The following is a 23,132-nucleotide window of genomic DNA, read 5'->3' as shown; positions in this document are numbered from 1 at the left end:
ACTGTCTCACCCTGCTTCCTGTCTCACCCAGAACCTCACAATAGCTCCCCAAGCACAGTCAGTTTTCCTAACAAGGGCTCCAGACTGCACGAGGAGGCTGAAAGCAGGGCTGGTGTTGACCCAAACACGGACGCACGTTGCTATTGTGAGTGGGAAGCGGCCGCTCCGCAGCGGTTCCCACGGCAGCCGGTTTGGTGCTGGCACTCCTGTATGGTTTATTGTTCCCATTCCGCCCATCGGGCACACCAATACTCGGAAGGAACCAACCTGCCAGGGGAAGCTTTGCAGTTCATGTCCAAAGTACTCGTTTCCTCATAATCCTCCTCGGGAGTGCCCTCATGCATGTCACTCGTCGCGGGCTCTTTGACTGCCTTCCCTGCCATTTCGCTCTCCTCATCCTCTTCATCCATCATTACTTCATCTTCTGCCTCCTCGTCATCCAGCAGATCCGAGTTCTGGCTGGCTACCATGGCTTTTTCATCCTTAAAGTGGCTGCCATTCATTCTGAAAGGACCAAAACAAATGCAAGCTATAAACACAGATCAGATATGAAAGCTCCTCATGGGCAGACTCTTGGAGGCAGATCTGAAAAGCATCTGTCCCAGCAGAATAAAGTGATTTCTGTATTTTACATCTTGCTTAGCTTCAGACATTCAGGCAGCATTGGAGAAAATTCCACTCAGAAATCAGTGGGACGTTACAGCACCGTCAGCATGGGATTTTCCTGTTATCCTGCTAAAACTACTGTTCTAACAGAGGCGAGTTCAGATAACCATTCCAAATTTTCCCCTGCATTATTTCATCTCAAGTTTCCAATCATACATGTAGTCTGGGCAAAACAACTCACTGCCTTTGAACAGAAGCTGTAGGGGCCAAGAAATTTTGAAAATCAGATCTGGCATTTTTAAAAAAAAATGACATCCAATATTGCATTCAGAGTTCTAAAGTCAAAATTACATGCATAATTAATTTTGCCCACTGTCACCCCTTTGGAAGCCATATCGCTTCATGAATGTATGGATTTCATACATGGGAACCTAAGGGGCTTCAGCTGGAGACCTGAAGAGTGGTCTGCAATATCACCTCTGTGCTGAACTAGGTTATTGACTCATTTGAAGGTTAAAAGCAATGAAAAGAAAGGTCATACGGCAATTTAAGTGCATTTATTCTTATTAAATGAGTAATAACAGCAATACACACATGGAAAACGATTTGGTCTACAAACTGTTATTACGCTGCCCTTTGCTCTCAGACAATGACTTCTCTTAACTACTTCCTACAGGATTTTTATCAAGGACATAATACCCACGCTGAAGTAGGGGTTGTTTGGTTATGGTCTCAACCCTGTAGGATTCAGACTGCATTGTGTCCATCACATCAAATGAGAATTAAAGAAATTCACCAGGGCCTCAATGAACACCCAACCAGAGGCCCAGGGATGTGAACGAGCTGCACCCAGTGGAGCCCCCCCAAAATTTGTGCTACCACCATATCTGCCCCCACCACGTCATGCAGCACAGAGGCCTTGATTCATCTATTGTTCTCATTGTGCAAAAGGTCCTTAACTCTTCCAGGAATACAGTTACAAAAATGGAAACCTTATTGTCCGCACGCAGTTTGCCTCAGACTCCGCGTGCATCAAACTGTGCGGGACAATATGGGAGAGACCCAACGTTGGAGCAAGATAAGATGAAGCCTCACAGCCTTGCTGGTGTTTAACATCTGACTTTCTGAGGAGCAAAGCTGGTCTCTGCCACAATAATAGCACCATTTTCCTGAACATATTAGGGTTTCATCTATTTTCCAAGCAAATTCCAGCTGACTGCCATGAGTTTAGTATTGCATTGAAAAAAGCTCTAGGGAACAGTCTGTCTTTAGAAGAGTATCAAAAAAATCTGAGGTTGTGCAGAACAGGGAGAGCTGAAGCAGCCGCCTCCCTCTAAGATCATCAAAGAAATATCTCTTTATCATCTTTTATTTAAATAGGCAGAAATAAGAAATTGTTGAGCTCAGTTTGGGCTGCCAACTTGCTTGCTATGCTCAATTGAGGCTGCTAGAAATGAAAGGGAGATGGACTACAACCAAAGTAACAAAAGCCATGTGATTAAGAAAACAGATTCTCTAATTATGCTTTCAAATGCAGCAATTTGCCAGGGATAAAATATCCGTCAAGAGCAGTCTGAAGTGCCAAATTTAGAAAGGAAACACTGCACAACCCAGCAACCTTTCCACTTTGCTGACTTCCTGTCGGAGGACATGTTGAGACCAGATGTGCAAGGAAAAAAATCCCAAGCCCTCATTGCCAATCAAGATGGAATGAAATTTGAATATGCATGTAATCACTTAATCCAATACTATAGTGGAAATTGTGTTGGGTCCACCCTTTTCATTCCTTCACAAAGGCATCTAGAAATTGAGGAGACAGCAAAGTTTGCCACCAACAGTAAGAATTTTTTGATGTTGATAACATAATGCCGATTCAAAAGGGAAAATAAAGCATAATGCAACACCAATCCCAAAGAAATATGTGGGGGCTCCGTCCCACAGCCTTTTCTGCTTAGCTGTACTTTTATTAACTGAAAATATTTAGAAGTGGTCTCTCTTCTGTTAGTTCAGAAGAATTCAAACACCCATATACTTAATAAATCTTAGTAGAAAAAGCTCTTTCACATGCTGGAGCTCTGTGGACTCCCAGCGCCCACCCGCAGCCTCACGGGCTTTTGGCTACTCAGCATCTTTCTTGGGATTGAGTTACTTACGGGAAAGGACTTTCAGCTACAATCTCCCATTTGATCCAAGAATTTAGCTTGGTCTACTTTATTAATTACACATTTAAATTGCACTTAAATCCTAAGGCTCCATGCATTTAGCCACAGGATGTAGAATTCACCTGTTCTGCCGTGAATGTAAAGAGAAGGAATTTTTCAGCAGACAAATCAACGGCAGGAGCCTGAAACTGAGAGCTCCAGATACAAGGAGAAATGTGTTCACAGATGGAACCTCTTGTCCAGCATCTGCCACTTGGAACTTCTTCATACCCAGTGGGGAGGGAGTCAACACATTTTCTTTTCCTGAGACACCAAGGTGGCCACTGAATCAACCAGATTCTGAAATAACTCTGGCTCCAGACATCATCAAAAGTGAACAATCAGGTCTGCAGACCTGGAAAAGGAGCAGTGGGCACCTTCTGAAGGCAGATCAGACACAACTCACCTCTCCTCTGAGTTTCGGGGGGATTGATTGTTGTGGTTGCTGTTTCCAATAAAATTCCTAATTTCTGTGAAGTAAGAGTCCTCCTTGTCATCTAGGATTGCCCCTGTGCTTTCCAGTTCTGAGTGAGGTGAAGATGTTGCAGTACCTTAAAGCAAAATATACGTCTGTTTCTGCTCCTTTACATTTTCTATATTTAACCATTTAAATCAAAACAAAATTGAAACTCTGGTTGATACGGGTGAGAGCCAAAAGTTGGTCAGTGTGAACTATCAGCTTTTGGCCATAAAACCAGTAATTAGTGGGCAAAGGATATTTCCAGCCAAAATAACTTAGTTGCATGCTGAGTACCATTTCCATGATTTATCATCACTTTTGCCATGTCCCTATTTCAACATCTCCCTCCTGCTGCTTGTGATTCCAAGACTGTCCATTGATAACCGTCCTTCTTAGACCAATGGCTCAACTGAGCAAATGGAACTTCATTTTTATCTATCAATTATGCAGATTTGTTTAAAATATGCAGCAGCCATTGACATATTCACTGAGCACTGAGAGCCCAGTGTTGGACGCCTTTCTCTGAGCACTGGGGAAGGGACAGCTCTGCATTCACTGCTTGCCCCTGGTTGTCTCCATTGAGGCAAAATGCAGACTGAAAGGACTGCAGAGAGGGTTTTCATTAAACCCTGCAGACACCCAAACCAGCCCAATGACATCCCCTCCTGCCACTGCCTGTGCTGCTGCTGTGCAGTGACCAATTTGCTTTGGGGCTTGAGAGGCACCATTAGCTCCGTAATAGCCAGCGCTTTTCAGCTCCTGACAGTGGGAATATTTCAGAAGGTGCCAGGAAAATCTTTTAGAGTGCCCCCTGAGACTCTAAATCTAGGACTCCTATTGAGAGCCAAGTGATTGCAGAGATGGGATTAAACCAATTTTCCCAGTCTGTTCTCAAAACGCTATGGGTTGGCTTAATTAAAACCAAAAGAAAAGACATCATCCAGTGGTCTTAAGTTATACAAGGGGAGAGTTTATGCTGGGATTTTCAAAGCACTTTAAATGTCAGCAGAGCTTAGGCACTTACATATTTTGCTACCCCCCACCCGTTGGAGCAGCGTGTGCCTGCGGTGGTGCTGACAGGGAAGGGGCAGTCCCTGCACACGGGACAGGGAGCAGGCTGGGGAGGGAAGAGGCAGGAGGGAAAAGACAGAACATACCAGACATGTTCCCGTTCTCGTGCTTTTTTAGATGTCTGTCAAGATTGGTTTGTTGACCAAAACACCTGTCACACAAGTGACACTTGAATGGCTTCTCTTTATTGTGGATGTTACGCACATGTCTCTGCAGGTTAGATGATATGCTGAAGGATCTGTCACAGTATTTGCATCTAAAAAAAACAACAAAACAAGTGGGCAGGAAAGAGTTTGTTAGTAGCTGGAAACGTAAGATTTGTCCTAAGATACATGAAGAGCCTTCTGGGCTCAGTCTCAGCACCCAACCACAGTTCCTTGTTCCCTACTGAGGCTCAATCCTCCCTGACATAAAGACAAATTTTGGCCAACTAGAGAGCTGTGCTCTTGGAATGGAGACATAACTTCTATGGTGGGGTTTTCAGCTTTAATTCATATTAGACTTTATATTTTAAGTACTGCCTCTAGGAATGAGCATAATATTTCTGAGCTAATGGCATCAAATTAGCTATGGTAATTGAGTCCCATGTTTTTAAAACTGTTGCACGCAAAGTTGGGAAGTTTGAAAACAGTAGAGCAATAACTCTATTGTTTCATGTGCTGCCAATACAATACAATTAAACACTTTTGGAAAAAACATGAAACAGATCTCTTCTAATGCTCAAATAAGGTAAAAAGGGCTATTTCTTTTCCTATTCTAAATTATACTGTGTGATTAAATCTTTTCTTGAGGAATTAGCTTGCTTGATTGCTAATCCCACAGGAAATTCGGTTATCTTGCAAAAACCAGCAATAAACAATCCCAACCTTTAATACTGTGCCAATGTGAGTAGTTTAGTCTATCACTCTGGTACCAGAGGCATCAATTTTCATACTCTGTAGCGATTTGGAGTCCCTAAAGCCTTTACTGTATTGCTCTTTAAGCCATTACTAAGTCATACTATAACTATTCCAAATTCTCTGGCTGGCAACCAGCCAAGAGTCTTCAGCACTTTAGTTTTTCAATCTTTTACTTCTCCCGTGCCTCTCTTACACTTGTCAAGGATGTAAAATTTTTTTTAGTGCTGAAATCACCCATTATGCCACTAATTGCTTGTGGCTTTTATGCAGTGGACGGGTATAACATGCATCAAGACCTTCCTTCAATAAAATTAGATGTGAATCTCATTTCCCAAAGAGACTAGATGCAAAAAAACATTGTTTCCTCACAAACAATGAGCTTACTCTGCTCTTTACAGCTCATAAAATGCAGAAATCTGTGCATTTGTTTTACTGGAACATGAACTGGCCTCTTTCCAGTTTAAATTAGCCTTTCATTTTCAATAATGTGAAGCTTTATACACATTTCTGCATGTGACCGTCCTGGATTCAGTATCACACACATATTCTTATCAACAGGAGAGTACACCCACATGGGTTTTGGTTAAGCAGACCTCAGAAAGGATCCAGATTAGGCAGGAAACAAATAAATACAGTAATGCCTTTGCAACCAGGACCTTTCAGAAATCAGATGACTGACAAATCACCCAAATTTAGGCTGCAAATAACACCGCAGAACTCCAGTAAAAAACGGTTTTGCAAGGGAAAATAGGCCCATGAGCCCTACTGAACATCACTTCAATCACACTGGTTCAGCAGTGCCAGCCATCCTGCCAGCAAAGGCAGGACTTGGGGGCTGTGTTGGGAAGCTGCCCCAGCCAAAAGAACTTCCCTAAGACCAAAAACTCTACCCCCTTCTGCAGCTCCAACACTGAGGATCAGCACAAAACTCTGACACCAAAATGCAACGGGGGGTCCAAAGGTAAGGAGGAAGGGCTGGAGCTGGTCCAGCAAGGAGGTTGGATTCCCTGGCTTTATTCAGAGAAAATGTCTGCATTGGAAGGGACCCCAAAGCTTGGCCACAGCACAGACAGGGGTGAGGGGTGTGGTACCTGTAGGGCTGCTCTCCAGTGTGCGTCCTCAGGTGACGGGTCAGGTTTGCAGATCTCGGGAAAATCTTGCCACAGTATCTGTGATAAGAAAATGCTTGGTAAGACAATACAACCTTCAGTGGCTTTGTCCCAGTTTGAGCTGCACTGGATGCACAGCTCAAATGGAATCATCACAGTACGGTCCCACTGCTTTGGTGCAACAACATCTCAGTAAAGGCATTCTGCAAATGTAAGGGATCCACACACACACACAAGAGTGGGGCTGGAACTGCCGCCACCAACCAGCTTCACTTGTGCAGAGGCAAGGGTTATATGGAAAACCTGTTTTAAAGATCACTCCAAGGTTCTAAGCCCACTGGATGATTATCAGCCTCATTCAGATTTGGAATCAAGAGAATCTGTTATTAAAGCCTTGGATTTCTGCCTCTGTGTAGGCAAATTTCAAACCTTTCAACCAATTCTACGTGTCAGCAAACGTGACACCGTTCTGTGCATTGAATAGGATCAGAGCAGACAAGACTCAAAGACCTAATCCATCAAGGTATGTTTCTATAACAACATGTCTTGAAAGAAGGTGACATGTTTTCAAAAAGATCAGATAAACCGATATGCCAGTGTCAAACGCCTGCGCATTCTGGAGATGATATAGAGACCTAAGCAGTGCAATTTAAAAACCATTCTCCAAACTCGATAATATGTCACAGGAAAAATAATGGCAAAAAAAATAAAATTATCGTGAGTTCTCCCCCTTCATTGAAGTAGCATATTAATATTCAGTTTATAATTGGCCCATTCTGTTGAGGACATTTTTACATGGGGGCAGAGCACACACAGCACTCTCTTAAGTGAATGAGGGTGGTGGCTGCTCCATGCAATGACTTTGAAGATTGCATCCCTTCACTTTTAACATCCCATTTATTTTTTCACAACGTGATGTATAAGCCTTCAAAATACCCACACAGCTAATTCCACTCTCCTGGACAAAGCTCCCATTCATTTTGGGTGTGCATTCAATGACTATCTTCATTGTGGGTTTTTTTTTTTTTAAGTCTGTACACACAAGTCTTAATAAGTCATGTATTTTATCACTGATCCCTTTGGATATTAAAACCAGAAGCCAGAGAGAAAACACATCTGTAGTTTACGATCAAAAAAATCAATTATGAAAGCACACTTTTATATATGAAAGTGATGAGAAAATTTGGAAAAAAAAGAATTGTTTATTATAACGGTTTCCACCTCATTTATCAAACCGCTGTGATACAGGGTGATGCCTTAGGATTTAGCTTTTATATTTTTGAAATCCTGTACTGCTTTAGTGTATAACTCTAAAACTCCATATACAGTGTCAGTTTCTGTCTTCTACTGACAAAACAATTCCTCTCTGGGCCTGAAACTCAAGAAGAGATGTAAACAACAGTGAATTGGTAGGGGCAAAGTTGGAGTAAATGACTTCACTACCTGAAACTCTAATTGGAGGATTAACCTCCAATTACAATTTCAGGTAAAGAAACAGGTAACCTCCGATATGTAAATGGCCCAAACTTAGAATTGTCTGAAAAACTCGTGACCGTTGTCCATCTTGGGTGTAGCCTCTGGGAGGCTTCTGACAGCCCAAGGTGTACCTATTGAAGGCCTGTAATAAATACCTGCTTTTATTCTTTTAATCTTATCCAGCCTCTGTTCTAGGCAGCCACTCCATGGCATCAGGGGAGAGCTCTTTGTTTCGTAACACCAATAATTTAATAAACAGATTCACAGAATCACTGGGTTGGAAGAGACCTTCAAGATCATCAAGTCCAACCCAGCCCCAACACCTCAATTAAACCCTGGCACCCAGTGCCACATCCAGGCTTTAAACACATCCAGGGATGGTGACTCCATCACCTCCCTGGGCAGACAATTCCAGTACTTTATCGTTCTTTCAGTAAAAAACTTTTTCCTAATATCCAAACTATATTTCCCTTGGTGCAGCTTGAGACTGTGTCCTCTCATTCTGTGTGTGATTTTCATCTAGGACTGCCCCTGTGCTTTCCAGTTTCTGGAGAAAGGGACCAACCCCACCAGACCACAGCCACCTTTCAGGAGTTGTAGAGAGTCATAAGGTCACCTCTGAGTCTCCTGTTCTGCAAGCTGAGCATCCCCAGCTCCCTCAGTGGTTCCTCACAGGCTTTGTGTTCCCAGCCCCTCACCAGCCTCATTGCCCCATCTGGATGTGCTCAAGCACCTCAAAGTCCTTCCCAAACTCAGGGGCCAGAACTGAACACAGCACACCAGGTGTGCCCTCACCAGTGCCCAGTACCGGGACAGAACAACCTCCCCGCTCCAGCTAGCCACACCATTCCTGATCCAGGCCAGGAACCCCAGAGGGAAACGCTCTCCATGCTGGGCACGGAGAGGCCTGAGAGCCTCCCTGTTGGATTTCAGAGCAGGGGGGCTTGGGGAGGGCCGCGGTACCTGCAGGTGTAGCGCTCCTTGCCCTTGCGCAGCAGCGTCTCGGGGAGCGCGCTGGGCGGCGCGCGGAAGTTGAACATGGACGGCACCGACTGGATCAGCTCGCTGGCCTCGGGCTTCAGGGCACTGAAGCTCTCCAGCTTCTCGGCCATGTTTTCTATAGCTGACACCTGCAGCAGGAGAAGAGCACAGAGCCCACCACGGTAAGTGATCCCCTCGGATTTATGCCCCCACCGGGAACCCGAAATGCAGAGGACATCAACAGACAAGTGAAAGAAGAAAAAAGGGAAAAAACTCAAGTGTAGAGTTGCAGTCTTGAAAATTATGGGTCATGAGGGTAATAATCAGTGAGTGTTCATGTCTTCTTATTTTTAAGCCCCAGCTCCTACAAAATTCCAGGTTTTGCAGTCATGCTCTGTGGTTGTGTGCCTACAAGTCTATGCATCCTATCTATAGAAATCATTGAACATTTATTACCAAATGAACAGAAATAATAACTGAGCTTCTAATTTTATTTTTTTAAGGACTTGCAGAGGACACATATTACAGAGGAAACCTTATGAACACTCTAGCTCAATGAAGAGCTGCAACAATCCAGATCCAAAGAGGCTCCATCAATGTCCCAGTCACATCCAACCATCCGCTCCAGTGTTCTAGCCCATCATAGCCAAAGACCATTAGATAAACACAGAAGAAATGAAGCTTTGGTGGTTTTGGTGCTCTGTACTCACATTCCCTGCTAGATGCCTATGCCATTTTTCCACCTCTTAATATTCTTGCTCTACCTCTAGTTCTTTTAACTCCGTTGGGATGGCTCCACTCCTGATTAGCTGTCTGTAATTTGCAGGGAGTGGGGATTAAAAAATTTCTGGAGAACAGTTTCCTTTAAGCTGGAACTGACCATGAAAATCTCCTCCAAAACCCCAAACATTGCCACTTGAAGAGTTCAAGAATGCTGCTGAGCCTACTGACAGGTGAGAATAACCATCCACCTCTCCATAACCACAAACAAATGAAAAAAAAAAAGAAAGCCAAGCTCTCACCTACAGAGCACAAAACCCACAGCATGAGCCCTGTGCAAGATCTTGCTTGTAACAAAGAAGGAAATTATATGAAAGACAAGATGTTGAACCCTTCTCAGCTGGAACACCTCCACAGACTGTTCTTCAAAATCCATAAAAGGCTCCTCTGATTGTTGGAAAACTGAAATTTTAATTGGAAGAACTGGGAATTTTTGCAGGTTTATTTAATTTTATTTTCATTGGCCGAATTACACGGTTGTCTCCTGGCATGACTATTTCCATTATGGTTAGCTCTGCCTTTGGGCTGGGTTGTTTTTTTCCCTTTAGCCTGTAGCCTGCCCTCTCATTTCATGCTCAGATTCCTAATGCTGAGTACAAATTGCAACGTACAGGGTACCACTGCCAATTTGCCAAATGTCTTTCATCAAACACAGTGGAAAAAAATAAAAAATCTCAGAGGGAAGTCAAGATACATTTACTTGTCAGGCAACAAATGTGAAAGCATTGCGAGGCAGTAAGGGCTGTAAGCTCTGGGGTTTGATTCATAATCACTCAGCTGCTAAAACATTCTCCACAGATGCAAGTGGACAGCACATTTGTCAATATGAAGGATTTTGACATGTACTGATCACAGGCATGAGATATGTAATGATGATGCTGCTGGGAGAGGAGGTAATTCTATCTCGGCACTGAGATGCCATTATCAACCCATACACCTCAACATTACCATATATTTCTTTTTATATGACTTCATATTCTCCTTCAGTTGGAATTGATTCTTAAAGCTTTTAAAATAGTCATTCCACTGCCTTTAATTCCTTCTAATTGCTCCCCACAAAAATTCACTCATCTATTTTACAACTGCTGAAAATAAATGGTTTGAAAGAAAAATGCCCTTTGGCCTTCGGGCTGATTAGCAATGACAAGACAGTGCATGGGTTATGATATCACATATTTATGGTGAAGAATAATAAGGGTACTGAGAAGTATAATAAATGTTTTATTTATGTATATTTAATATTCAAGTCCATTTCATTATCTAGTGGGTTTAAATCATTTTTGGATCACAATTTCTCATGTACATAGTGCCTGCCAGTAATATATTAAAGCAACTATTCTCCCCTTTACATTTAAAATGGCTTAGTCATGCTGATTTTTGTTTTAGTTCTTATTTCCAGGATTTTGCAGAGTAGAAACTGAGACAGAGTCTTGTTTCATGCACAGCAACACAGACCAGCTCTACCTCCAACACTGCCTCCAGGATTACATCAGTCCCAAAATAGGTATGAAATCATCACCTAATCTTAAATCCCTCATCCAGAGGAAACACGAGCACTTCCAATTATTTTAAAGTATTACTCGCTTTCTAAAAATATGTTTCTCACCATAGGAATGACTATTGTGCTTGCTATTTTGCTGTTTAGTTTTTTTCTTTTTTTGTTTAAAGCCTGACTTATGTGGTGACCTGGTATGATTTATGTTTTATAAGAACTGCAGCAGCACCAATGGGAAGTGTTTGGCCCCACAGCTTTGCTGATCCAAGGCACTGTCACTCCACTGCTATCAGGATAATTATAGCTGGTACTATCTGCTGGAGTTAGGGCTCCCAAGAACCAAAATTGGGGCATTTTCGTAAGAACTCTTGCAGTGTGTTGGTGCTCAGAGCCTTCAAAATGCAAATCCCTATCATGAGATGGGTCCCTGGGCTGTGGGGGCATTTTACAGCTCATGAAATCCTGCAGCCCTGATCCCCAAAATGCTGTCCATCACCTTCAGTGCAGGCAGACAGACCCTGCTCACCAGTCTACTTGCAAAACACCAGCTGAGCAGTAAGAAATCCAGGGGGAAGTTGCATTGAGGACTCATTCAGACACCAAAACCAAGCAAAAATTCTAAACCTGCCACGTGGGCTTTTGGAAAGTGGCACTTGGTGCCAAGCAGTGGCCCCAGGGGACATGCAGGAGGGTGGGCAAGGGACAGATCTCCCCACTGCCCCACACCAGCACAGGGAGGTGCAGGAGCATTAACTGGAGGCTTCATCCCTGTTACAACATTGAACAGCCATCAGCCGCTGCTCCCATTCACTTGGCTAAACCTTTTCAAACCCATTTATGTTTCTGTCAAGGAGAGTTCACCAATTTAATTAGGTGCATATGAAAAGATACTGGTTTTTGTTCCTGCTGAGCCTTTTGCCTGATATTTTTTCTGGGGTTTTTTTTGGTATTGTTATCCCTAATGAATAACCATTCCTCTTTCAGGTTCTGCTCACCATTCATGGGCTCACGGAGCTGGGGCACAGCTTCCTCAGGCATTTTTTCCCCAGATGAAAAAAATCAAAATCTACTTAGCCTCTCTTTGAATGGAAGCTGTTCCCTACCTGATCATCATTGTTGCACTTTTCTATGTCTTTTCTAATCCTGCTATGGCCTTTTTGAGAGGAACATTAGCTGTACTCAAGACCTGAAGCCACTATAACATAATGATGTTTTCAACTCCTTTCTGCTAAGCACTCAGGTGATATTTTCATAAGGCTACCAACTTCAAGATGTTTTTCCTGAATGACAGGAGTAAAAGTCACACTTTCCCCATGGTATTAATGGGTGTTTACTGACAGTGACTTTTATGGCTGTTTTAATCCTGGTGACTCAGCTTTCTCTGAATCTCTGCAGAATCTTCATAGTCAGTTCTGGATTTGGGTACTCACAGCAAACAGACACAAATTCTCTGCCTGCTCACCCTTCTTCCTGTGGCATTTACAGACATATGCCACAGTTCAGCCCAGTGACACCCCAAGGTGGACCCACTGGTAATCTTCAATAATTGTAAAAATCATTATTTTATTCTTCCCCCTTTCCCCCCCCTCTTTTTTTAATGACTAAATGTTAACCCAGGAGATGACTTTCCTTCTTCCACAATGAACCTCCCTCTTCTAAAACACAACTGAAGTAGCTGCTCTTGCTTCCAAACACTTTTACTACTGATGGCAAAGCAAGACCTGCCTCCACAGGAGTTGTGCTGGCCATAGGGATGTTACCCAATCCACCAACTCCTGGAGAGAGATGTTGGTGAAAGTGCCTGTCCTGGCGTTGGGTGGGTGCTCATGGTCACCTCCCCTCTCCAGGGATGGTCCCTGGGACCAGCAGGGAGGCAGGTGTGCGGCTAAAGCCACCAGCTGTGCTCTCAAGGGGTTCTGCACCCCAACCCAACACCCAAGGGCTGTGGTGATCCCTGAATGGGGCACGAGGAGGGGAAGCCCTGCTTGACCCCAAGGATTGGATTAGTGGGATTGCCATGCCCATGGAGAAAGCTCTGTGAGGAGGCAGGAGAGGGAGAAGATCCTGTTAGATATTTTACATACAGCTATTGCCTTACGGACAGGTCACGTGCGCTCCTAATCTGCCATCAGTGAATGACAGTGTTTTATATAGAACAGTAACTTTTGATTTACATATATAAGAGTTGTTGATTCTATCTGTGTCCAGATGTCTGGAAAAGGAAGCAGCTTTCCCCCACCTCCCTGAGAGGCTATTAACCTCCGACTGACGCAAACTAATGTGCAGTCACAATTCCCCAGCTCCGACTCAAAAATGCAGACATTACCATAATCGGCTAAAACAAGTATTTATAAACATTTCAGCGGGCAAGATATCATCAGCAGGGGCCTTGAACATTTGTCTTAAAATTTATTAACCAACCCAAGAAAAAGTGGCATAAATAAAGTGAAGGTTTGCTGTTGCTGCTCTTTAAGAATAACCTGATGATATGAAATAATCTCGCAGACAATGTCATGAATTACATGACCTCCTGTTTGACAAACGTGACTGCTTCATTGCTACTATCACAAAAACAACTGACTTTATGGCCAGACCTCATGGGAAAAAAAAAACTGTTCAAGTGTTTGCTTTCTATTTTTACTACTGTTATTTGGGGAACTCTTCAAAATCCAACTGCTAAAGCTCAGCATTTCTCCCTCCCCCAGCTGAAGTTATAATGTTGCCTCTAAAATCTGCAATTTGTGAATCGTGTTGTCTTAAGTGTATTTGGACAGCCAGCCCTGGAACTTGGCTGAGTTATATTCACGTTCAAGAGACCTATCACATGTGGCTGAACTTTATGAAGCAGTAGCAAGAAACTCCTTCTGAGCTGCAGTATGGTTCCAGAATAACTGGATTTGCATGAATCCAGTTGGTGGGGATTAAGCTCAGTTAAAAGAATGGATCATGCCCTAAAACTAAGTCCAGTAAAACAAAAGCCTTGTTAAGGCACTCACTAAATTCCTTTCCATTTATTTGTAAAATTGTTTTAATTATTTACAATGGTTCTTCCTAAAGAAAATATTGTCTGCCTAAAATTACAGAACCTCCTTAGAGCAACCTTCTCCTGATGGGACCAAAATGGCATAAATAGATCAAATTAATCTTGATCCACTCAAAACAGATGTCCATTGATTTGCACCATAGGGCTCCTGCCAAACAATGAAAAACCAATCTCAAATAATCTTGAAATATGTGGCACATGCAACTGGGAATTGAGATGGAAAGGTTTGTGTGACATAACCAAATCTCTCAAGATGGAGATTCATCCATGAATCAGCATCCTGCTCAGTCACTTCATGTTTTGAACACCTATTTCTGCTGGAGCTGCCCAAAGCGTGAGCCCAGCCAGGAGACATACACTCACAAAAGGAGCAGAACGATGGAAATTTGAGGACTAAGCCAAAGTCAAGGAAATCAGACAGAAGAAACAGACTGCACTGGGTTTTTCCACTTCCCAAACCTGCTGAAGCAGAGCCACTTTTCTCAGAGCAGAGGATTAAGGGTGCCTGGGCCAAATCACAAATCCTACTATGGCCCCTTCTTGTCCTACAAGAAATTTCCCAAGGAAAATATTTGGGAACAACCTCCTGTGCTCTCCAAGTCTGGCATCTAACACCACCTCCTGCTTGCTGAGCTCCTGCAGCACCTCTGGGTGTTCTCAGAAGTCCTTTGGTGCCTGCTCAGCTCCTTTCAGAGCATCTGCATAAGGCAGCTCTTCCCAGAAGAAAGTGGGGTTAAACTCACACAAAGCAAAGGTCCAGCCCTGCTCTAGAGGCGTGCCAGGGAGGGCAGGGAGCAGAGGGCAGGGCTCAGAGCCAGCACCTCCTGCAGCAGGGACACCCTGGAGCAGAGCAGCACCAGAGGATCTCGGCAGAGCTCTGGCTGTGCCTGGTGAAACGGGTCCAGGTGGCAGCGAGAGCCAGGAGCAGCAGTGAGTGAGTCAGGACCCCAGCCCTGCCTCCTGGCCCCAGCTCTCCCCTCCAAAGCCCAGAGGCTGGGAAAATCTGGGACGAGCATTTACGGGTTGGGCGCTGCAGCTGAGGAGCCGGCAGCGCGGGATCAGAACACGGCATTTTTGGAGCTGCATCTGCAAAAGCGGTTGCTGTGTTGGGGTTTTTTTTTTTTTTTTTTCATTTTTTCCTTCTCATGAACTATTTAGATGTATTAAAAACAAGGTTTTATAAAAATAGAAGAGAAAGCCCAAATTTATCCCAGAGTGCATTTAAAGCACAAGTCCTGTTCGTGTAAGGAGGATGACGTAAGTGTACACAGAGGACAAATTGGACCTAAACACAGCAAATAAATGGGTGTTTTATTTCTGCTTTAAGCACTGCAATGAGCAATTAGGCTCAAAATTTCAAAGCTATTAAAGTGACTCTTAAAGTGACTAACTCCCGCCTAAGTCAAGTGAGAGAAAAACATAAAATCCTCTGAGACTAGGTATTTTAATGCAGATTAAATATTTATTAACTATTGCTATCTAGCAAGATTTCAGCCTGAAAATTTCACTGCAATCTCTGAAGGAAAATAGCTTGGAACAATTTCAGTCACATATAAACAAAAGACTGCATTCTGCAACCCTCACTCAGGTAAAGCTCCCATTGCCTTCACCAAACAAAACCAGCAGGATCAGGTACATAAAAATAAAGCTAATTTTTCATAAGACCATATTTATCTGCTCAGCTGTAAGACCCTGTAGGAAAGAGTGGCATGCTCCATAAATGAGAGGTAAGTTATCTTTGATATTATATTTTTCTTATGCAATTTATTTCAGAGTAATTAAATTAAAAATATAAGCAATGAACTTACCCAAATTCTTTGATCAGGCAATTGGAACTGGGAGCAAAATTGAAACAAAAACAACACATTATTCCTGCATTGGAATCCTTATTGCAATCAATGTACTTATTAAGATTTTATTTAAAGATACTAATTAAAATGTTTTTATGAATGATTTATTGGACAGGGGTGTTCTCTTCCTAAAAATTACAATCCTTGTAATGGCAAATTATTGTGGAATGCCATTAAATGATCTAATTTTCATAGCTTTTGGGCACAGGGAGGAATTTTGCCCAGCCAGGGACAGGATACAGACCTCAGGGTTTATGTCTGTAAGTTCTATTTCAGAAACCTATTTGAAAGATCCACCTGTTTGCTGTCATATTACCCAGTTAAGAAACAATAAATTTTTGGTCCCTGAGATGGCAATTTTCTGGAATAAATTCAACAACAAAACCACAAGCTTTTAGGACATGAACAGTAAGTTTGTAAATAGTTTAAATCCTGCCAGCAGAAAATGAAAACTCGTGGAGCACTCCCCACCTGTACTTTTACAGGGGTGAACAGGACTATAAAGGAAAAACAGCTTCTCTGGAAGCCGCTCCCCAGCCCTCCATAAATACCAAGCCAAATTCTGCCTATACAAACAGAAGGCTCCTTTCTGTTCTATTAAAACTTTGCAAGAAAGCATTTTGACATTCACTTTTTTGACAGGACATGTGCTGGTGGTTTGGTTTTCTTTTACAACGTTCCTTAGTGCCTGTTACACTCCTGACCTCTGCATCGGCCCAGCTCACACCAAGTCACAGACAGCATCCCTCTCACTCAGGTAAGTGATAAAACCAAAGCCAGGCTTTGCCATGGGCTGTTTGTTCTGCTGCACAGTGAGAAATGTGGGTTCTGCAGAGCCAGCCCTCCCTCCTGCCCCTGGGGCTGGCTCTGCCCCACCTGGGCTGGCCCTGCCCCACCTGGGCTGGCCCTGCCATGGGGAGGTGGCACCTGACACCTCCTCCTCACACTGACAGCCTTGGAGACAGCACTGGGACCTTCCCTGGGCACCAGCAAGATATTCAACAACTCCCTGGGACAAAACAGGGAGGGTGGAATCATTCCCATTAGCAGGGAAATGCCCCATGTCTCCATTTCACCCACACATCCTCGCCTGACTCCCCGTTCCCCGGGTAACTCAGTCACACAAAAGAATACCCAACTACATAATATAATAAATACATAACATAAAATAATGCAGAAAAGAATATCCAATTCCATAAAAGAATACATAAAAGAACATCCAGCTCCTTTCCTGCCCACCACAGCCTAACTCCAAACAGTGAATTTTACCCCAGCAGCCCCTTTCCCACCCACTGACCACCCCACCTACCACTGGCATCCATCCAACCTGCAGCAACACCTTCAGAACCCCCAAATCCAACATCACTGAACCACTCTGAGTTACAGCTCCTGAACAGCTAGAGAGCACCAAGCAAAATAACCCTGCTTTATCTGTCAATGAAGTATCTAAAATGCCTTCATTTAAATAAATTTCTCATCATTTACAGCTGCTTAGCTGCTCTAACAGAATCATTGACTTGATGGGGAGGAACCAGTCTGTTTCACAGCAGGGACAAAAAGCAGATTGAGGTCCTTTGTGTATTTGTGCATTAGCACTATCTGCTACTGAAGGGGAATTTTCACTTGTGTTGCCAATTGGGCAGATTTACCTTATTTAAGGTAACTCAGCAGGAGGTGTTAAGCTGCTATTAAACCTTGCACATAAATTCTCAGTGATTTTAATACATCTTAAATTCTTATTTAATGCTTATAAATACTTACATAATGCCATAAGTACTCATGACATGTAAATACTACTAAATACTTTCATACACAATCCAACAATTTGTTCAGACATTGAAATTGGAAAGGGGTGTTGTGCATCTGCAATCATACATGCTATCAGCTGCTCTTCCCAGTTCTGAAGAAGTGGCATGTTTCAGAACATATTCTATGCAAGTTAGGACAAAATAACATAGGACTTCATTAGGAAAAAAAACAAGTGGCAATTGGGCTGTTTTGCCCAGGAATTCAGAGGAACCTGAACCAGAGACAGCAGCTCATGGTTGTGTGCCTAAAATACAGGATGTGTAGAGGGTGACATTACTAAGATGAAACAGCCCACAGTCAGCAAGGAGTTCAACTCTCTAAATACCACAGAGGATTTCATTTCAGGTGTAAGATTTAACTGAGATTTTTAGCGAAATTTCCTTGAGCAAGGAGGAGGAAGACGAAATGTGGGTGCAGTGCTGGTGAAGAAAAGCAACGTACAGTTTGCACACAGATTCTCTTCCTATGTCATATACACATCACAGTTGTTAAACTGTTTTAGGACACCCTCCTAAATGGTTTTCATCCAGGATTGTGGTCTGTGAACAAGCGAGCAGCCCTCATAAAGTCTCTCTTCAGGACTGGAGGAGCACGGATCCTACACACACTGCACACATTGCAGCTCACACCAGCTACCAAGAAACCATGGAGCATTTGCACTATGAGCCTTGGAAACAACAGGTGGAAACTTTTCTCTCTTTTATAAGAGTCCTTAAACACAATAAAATCCCTTTTAAAGTGGGATGCTCAGCTTTTCTGGCCTTACTGTGAATTTGCACCGACTGCTCGTAGTCAGTACTGACTCTCCTTGCTCAGAGCAGGAGAGTGCTGAAGACACAAGTGGCTGCAAATGTTGGTAGCTACGTTATGGTTTTGGAGGAAAATGGTTCTAAAAGACACACTCAGTTCGAATCTGGCTTCCTCTATAATCAAAACATGTTGTTTCATCTGCAAAACATCAAGAAGCTCAGAACAATGCTTACGCTTTTCCACCACAATGGTCCAGCAAAAACTGTGTGTTTTAGGAAATCCAAAAATGACTAAGGCTGCATTCATTTCTCTGCACCTGCTTTGAAGCATCAACAGGCTTGTTTACAACATCAAAATTCCCAAAATACTTACTTGTGGATGAAACAAGAATCCCGGGGAAGGTCTCAAGTATTTCTCTTTTAAAGCTTCCAGTGGGTCAGTTAGCTTTCTTTTTTCTACTCTGTAAATGTTAAAATTAGATTTGCTTGTGATGAATCAGTCACAGATATTAATAATCATACAGCTACTCAGGTTTAAAACAGGCAATTACACATCAAGCAATTTGTTTCTGGGAGATAACAATAAAAGATAAGGGAGGAGCTCAGGTCTTGATTCCCACACACAGCTCATTACTGCCAGAGTGGGGCTGGGAATCACCTTTAAAGTAGATTATACCATTTAATTAGGGAATAATCCCATTTCAAGATTATAATGGGAACCATTATAACGACTATAATGGGAACCAATGACTAACTACCAAGCACTTTTATACAGAAATTAGGCAACTGAACAGGCTCAGCACTGAGAGGAATTCAGGGGTCCCTTGAGCAACGCGTCCCTTGCCATCTGTCCAGACATGACATCACAGCTGCCACCCTGGAAACCTCCCCTGTGCACAGCCAAGGTCAAGCAGGACTTGTTGGAACACCCTGAATCTGGGGTGCCAGCAACAAATCCTGCAATTCACTCGTGGCTGCAAAACCCAGCGTGGACAATTCAGAAACAGCATGGAAATTTGGGGATTTTGCTTCTTCTGTTACTGATATGCATGGTTTCATGGATGAAACGTGTTGTCCATGTGTAGAGGTAACTCATGGCAAAGGAAGGCTCAGTAATAACAGCCAGAATTTGTACAGATTTCATTAAAATCATGGAAATGTAGGCTCACAGAATGGCTTGGGTTGGAAGGGACCATAAAGATCATCTTGCTCCAACCCCTCTGCCCTGGGCAGGGGAGTTTGCAATGCAATTTAATTAGTTGGTAATGTAGGGCCATAAACCACAGATCATTATTTCCGCTGCTTCAGGCATTTTAAGTGAATATGACGCAAAGAAAACTTATGGTCTAACACAGATATCAATCTGGCATGAATAAAACCATCTCACTAAATAGCATCATATCCTGTTTCTTCATAATGCAGACTTCTTGTCTTATGCACCAGCACTCTCCAAAAACTTTGCCCACAGCATTTCTTTTTCAAATAAAGTAATAAATTAGCATAATTTACATGGCAGTATCCTTTTTTTATAACAAGAGGCTGTAAAGTCAGTCATTTATATTACAGACGAATATTTTTATGGCTAATATTTCTCTAAACTAATTTAGATGCATGACTTTGACTTGTTAGAGATAGAAGTGGAAAAAGGGCAAAGCGGGGCTGACACACCCAGGATGCAGGTGAAATTCACATCCCAGTGAGATCCATCTCAGTTCTGCTGGGAAACCCCAGAAGGTCTGGATTTTACCATTGGTTTTTTAAATCTCAGCTCACTGACAGAGTGCACCTTTCAAAGCCAACAATGTTCCCACTGATTTCACAAGGCAGATCATGGATGGGGACCTGCACAGCCTGGTGGAGTGGAAGGTGTCCCTGCCCATGGCAGGAGGTTGGGATGAGAGGAGCTTTAAGGCCCCTTCCAACCCAAGCTTTTCTGTGATGATTCTATGTCTAAAGAGCCCACTGGTGAGGCTTTGTACACACAAGGATGCTGTGCCTTCATTTCTATGAACAAAATGCCTGAAGAAAACAACCCAGTGCTCAAATAATGGCAAAAAAGGGCAGAAATCATTCTCAGTTTCCTGACTTTTAACACATCTTAGGGCCGATGTGTTTCTTTGTTGTACTTGTGAGAAACTCCTCTTGAACTCAAGAGGAGCTGCTGAAGTGGAGTACAAGGGGTACTGTCATCCCCAGGGGAAGCCAGAGAAGGCAGAGTTTTGGAAGAAAATGAACTTCAGGCAAACCAGTGACATCAAATACAGATCAAATAAACAAACACTCAAAACTGATGCCAACTCAGAGAATATATTCAACCTTTGCATGAAAAGCTATGCAGGTTAAATTAATGACTCATGGCAATGAGGGCTTGCTAATTGCAGCATTGCCAGTCCCATGGCTCACTTGGAGCAGCTGGGATGTGAGGAGGGATGTACAGGTCAGCCTGTGGCCTGGGCCCCCCATGCCCTGGCAGTGCAATGGCACCTCCAGGGACACTGGGAGGGGCACAGGGTGGCAGCCCTGGCAGACCCCTCTGCCTGCACCAAAGGATGCTGAAAGGCAGCAGAGAGTCCTTTACCTGTATATGGGATCCATAAAGAACGGGGTGGGCCTGGCGTGCTGCAGAGAGGACTCTGAAGCTTTCCTCTGCTCGAGGTCTCCTCCTTTCTTCTCTCCAAAGACGTGGTTTTTCCGAGGCTCAGCCTGCCTTGTGCTGCTGGCTCGGCTTCGGCTGCCCATGCTGAGATCCAGAGGCTGGTCCTGGCTGGAGGCAGAGGGGGCTGCTGGCTTTGAGGGGATGGGAGTGAGTGGCTTCTCCTCCTTACGTTTTATGGTGAGGTCAAAGGGAGACTCAGAGCTTCCCTTTGGGATCTTCTTAATTTCACTGGGTGATTGGGGCTCCACTTTCAGGGGTAACGGTCTCAAGTCTCTATCAGGAAATGGATACATTGACTGAGAGAATGCTGGAAAAAACGGGAGGGGAAACATGGAAGGGTAAGGTAAGGCTCCGACTTTTTTGTCTTGCAGCCCCACAAGTCCTGTTGAACCAAAGTACTTTTCAGCAATAGAAGCAATAGCCTTTATAGAATCATTCACCGCTCCTGACACCGCAGTCTGCTCCTCTAAGGATGGTGAGAAAATGGAATGATTGCTGTGGTCTTTCTTATTATTTATTGACGCCAGGCTCTGCAGAGAGCTTACTTTGTCTTTGAACATTTTACCATTTTCTTTAAATTTCTCTTTCTCACTTTCAATGTCACTTTCCAGATCAGAGCCCGAGGTGGTTTCCAGGTCACTGCCACTGGGGGTACTGACATCGTCAAGGTCAAGGTCACTACTCTCTGACTGGTCACTGAGTTTCTCATGTGGCCTCTCTTCAGAGGACCCTTCTGGTTGAAGCTCCACTGGCTTATTCTCCCCTACTGATGGTTGTTTATTTAGTGCCTTCAAAATATCCTGGGTGGCTGGCAGTATCTGAGGATTTGTCATGAGGGGACTTTGGCTTTTGTTTGTCTGATCTGCGCTCGGAAGTCCTTTAACAGGAGAACTAGTAGGTAGCAAAGGTGGCCTGTGGTACAAGCCTGAAGGAAACAGACCAGGGAAGCTAAAAGAAAATCCAGGAGCTGTTGGAAAGGTAAGACCAGCAGGATGCCTATTGGCTCCAAAATAGTCAGCAAGGCCCGGATTTGCATGATTCATATTAACCATGGACGTTTTATCCATAGCTGGGGTTCCAGGAAGAGAAATGCCTTGGCCAAAAAATCCTCCTGCTGCAAAATGGTTCTTGCCCTCACAAAATCTCCTGTGTTTATTTAAGGAAGACGTAGTGCTGAACATTTGTCCACAGTCTTTGCACTTGATTTGGGTTCTGCAATCAGCATGCATGCGCTTATGACGACAAAGGTTTGAAAACTGAGTATAGGATTTATGGCAGACCTCACCTGTATGTAAACAACAACAACAACACATCTCAGGCTTTGTGGTAATTGCCCCCACCCTCAAAGTTGTGCAAATAATACCATTTTTTTTCCCATCAAATGTCAAAGAGGAAGCCACAGGGAGAGGTCTAGGTGCACAAATGTATAAAAGCAACTGTACTGTCCAAAGTAAGGCATCCGAGCAGAAAAATGTCAGAAGACAGAGCCAAAACCCACTCCAACCAAGCAGAAAAGGTCTGGAATCACTAAAAGACACACTCTCCTCGTTTGCTCTTTGCACTGCACAGTGCTGCACGTTCAGTACCATTATTCCATGTTGCATTAGCCCCCAGAGCCCCCCACGAGCCACGACCCTGTGCTGTGACCCCACATGAACCCACAGTGCTCCTGTGTGAGAGCACAGGTGTCTTCAAATGCCATCCATTTATGTCACTATTCCCATGTGAAAATGAATCATTAAAATAAATATTTGCAGGACCAGACAGAGATGAAGCTGCCTCGCAGAGCTTTCACTCTGCAAGAATAGGAAAGAGGTGAAGGAGGAGACAACCAGGTATTTCCTATTTCCAAGAATAAACGTAACAAACATTTTTTTTCTACTTACGATGAAAAATTTAATCTCATGGAAGTCCAGGCTGGAACCTGGAAAACCTCAGTACTCTCAT

The 23,132-nt window shown here is 43.5% G+C and overlaps 1 protein-coding gene and 1 long non-coding RNA gene across 7 annotated transcripts in view; one reads left to right on the top strand and one right to left on the bottom strand.

Annotated features, from left to right (window-relative positions):
- Positions 1-3,220, top strand: part of LOC143694900 (uncharacterized) — a 29,925-nt gene extending 26,705 nt beyond the window's left edge. The window contains exon 7 of the long non-coding RNA XR_013183704.1: positions 1,283-3,220. This is a non-coding gene — a long non-coding RNA (uncharacterized LOC143694900). The remainder of the gene's footprint in view (positions 1-1,282) is intronic.
- The window catches only part of MECOM (MDS1 and EVI1 complex locus), a 48,191-nt gene that overhangs the window by 3,125 nt on the left and 21,934 nt on the right, over positions 1-23,132 (bottom strand). For 2 of the 6 annotated variants that reach the window (XM_054639195.2, XM_054639193.2), the window contains 8 exons: positions 21,108-22,470; positions 18,903-18,990; positions 15,930-15,956; positions 8,786-8,952; positions 6,329-6,406; positions 4,425-4,594; positions 3,214-3,358; positions 268-504 (listed from right to left, as the gene is read on the bottom strand). In XM_054639195.2, coding sequence (XP_054495170.1) covers positions 268-504; positions 3,214-3,358; positions 4,425-4,594; positions 6,329-6,406; positions 8,786-8,952; positions 15,930-15,956; positions 18,903-18,990; positions 21,108-22,470 — 2,275 coding nt within the window. The remainder of the gene's footprint in view (positions 1-267; positions 505-3,213; positions 3,359-4,424; positions 4,595-6,328; positions 6,407-8,785; positions 8,953-15,929; positions 15,957-18,902; positions 18,991-21,107; positions 22,471-23,132) is intronic. The other 4 variants (XM_054639194.2, XM_054639192.2, XM_077184168.1 and 1 more) reach the window with 3 other exon arrangements.

This window comes from Agelaius phoeniceus, chromosome 10, assembly GCF_051311805.1.
Source record: "Agelaius phoeniceus isolate bAgePho1 chromosome 10, bAgePho1.hap1, whole genome shotgun sequence".
NCBI classification, from domain to species: domain Eukaryota; kingdom Metazoa; phylum Chordata; class Aves; order Passeriformes; family Icteridae; genus Agelaius; species Agelaius phoeniceus.
Note: the sequence above shows the minus strand (reverse complement) of the source record. Positions and strands in the feature narration are given on the sequence as shown.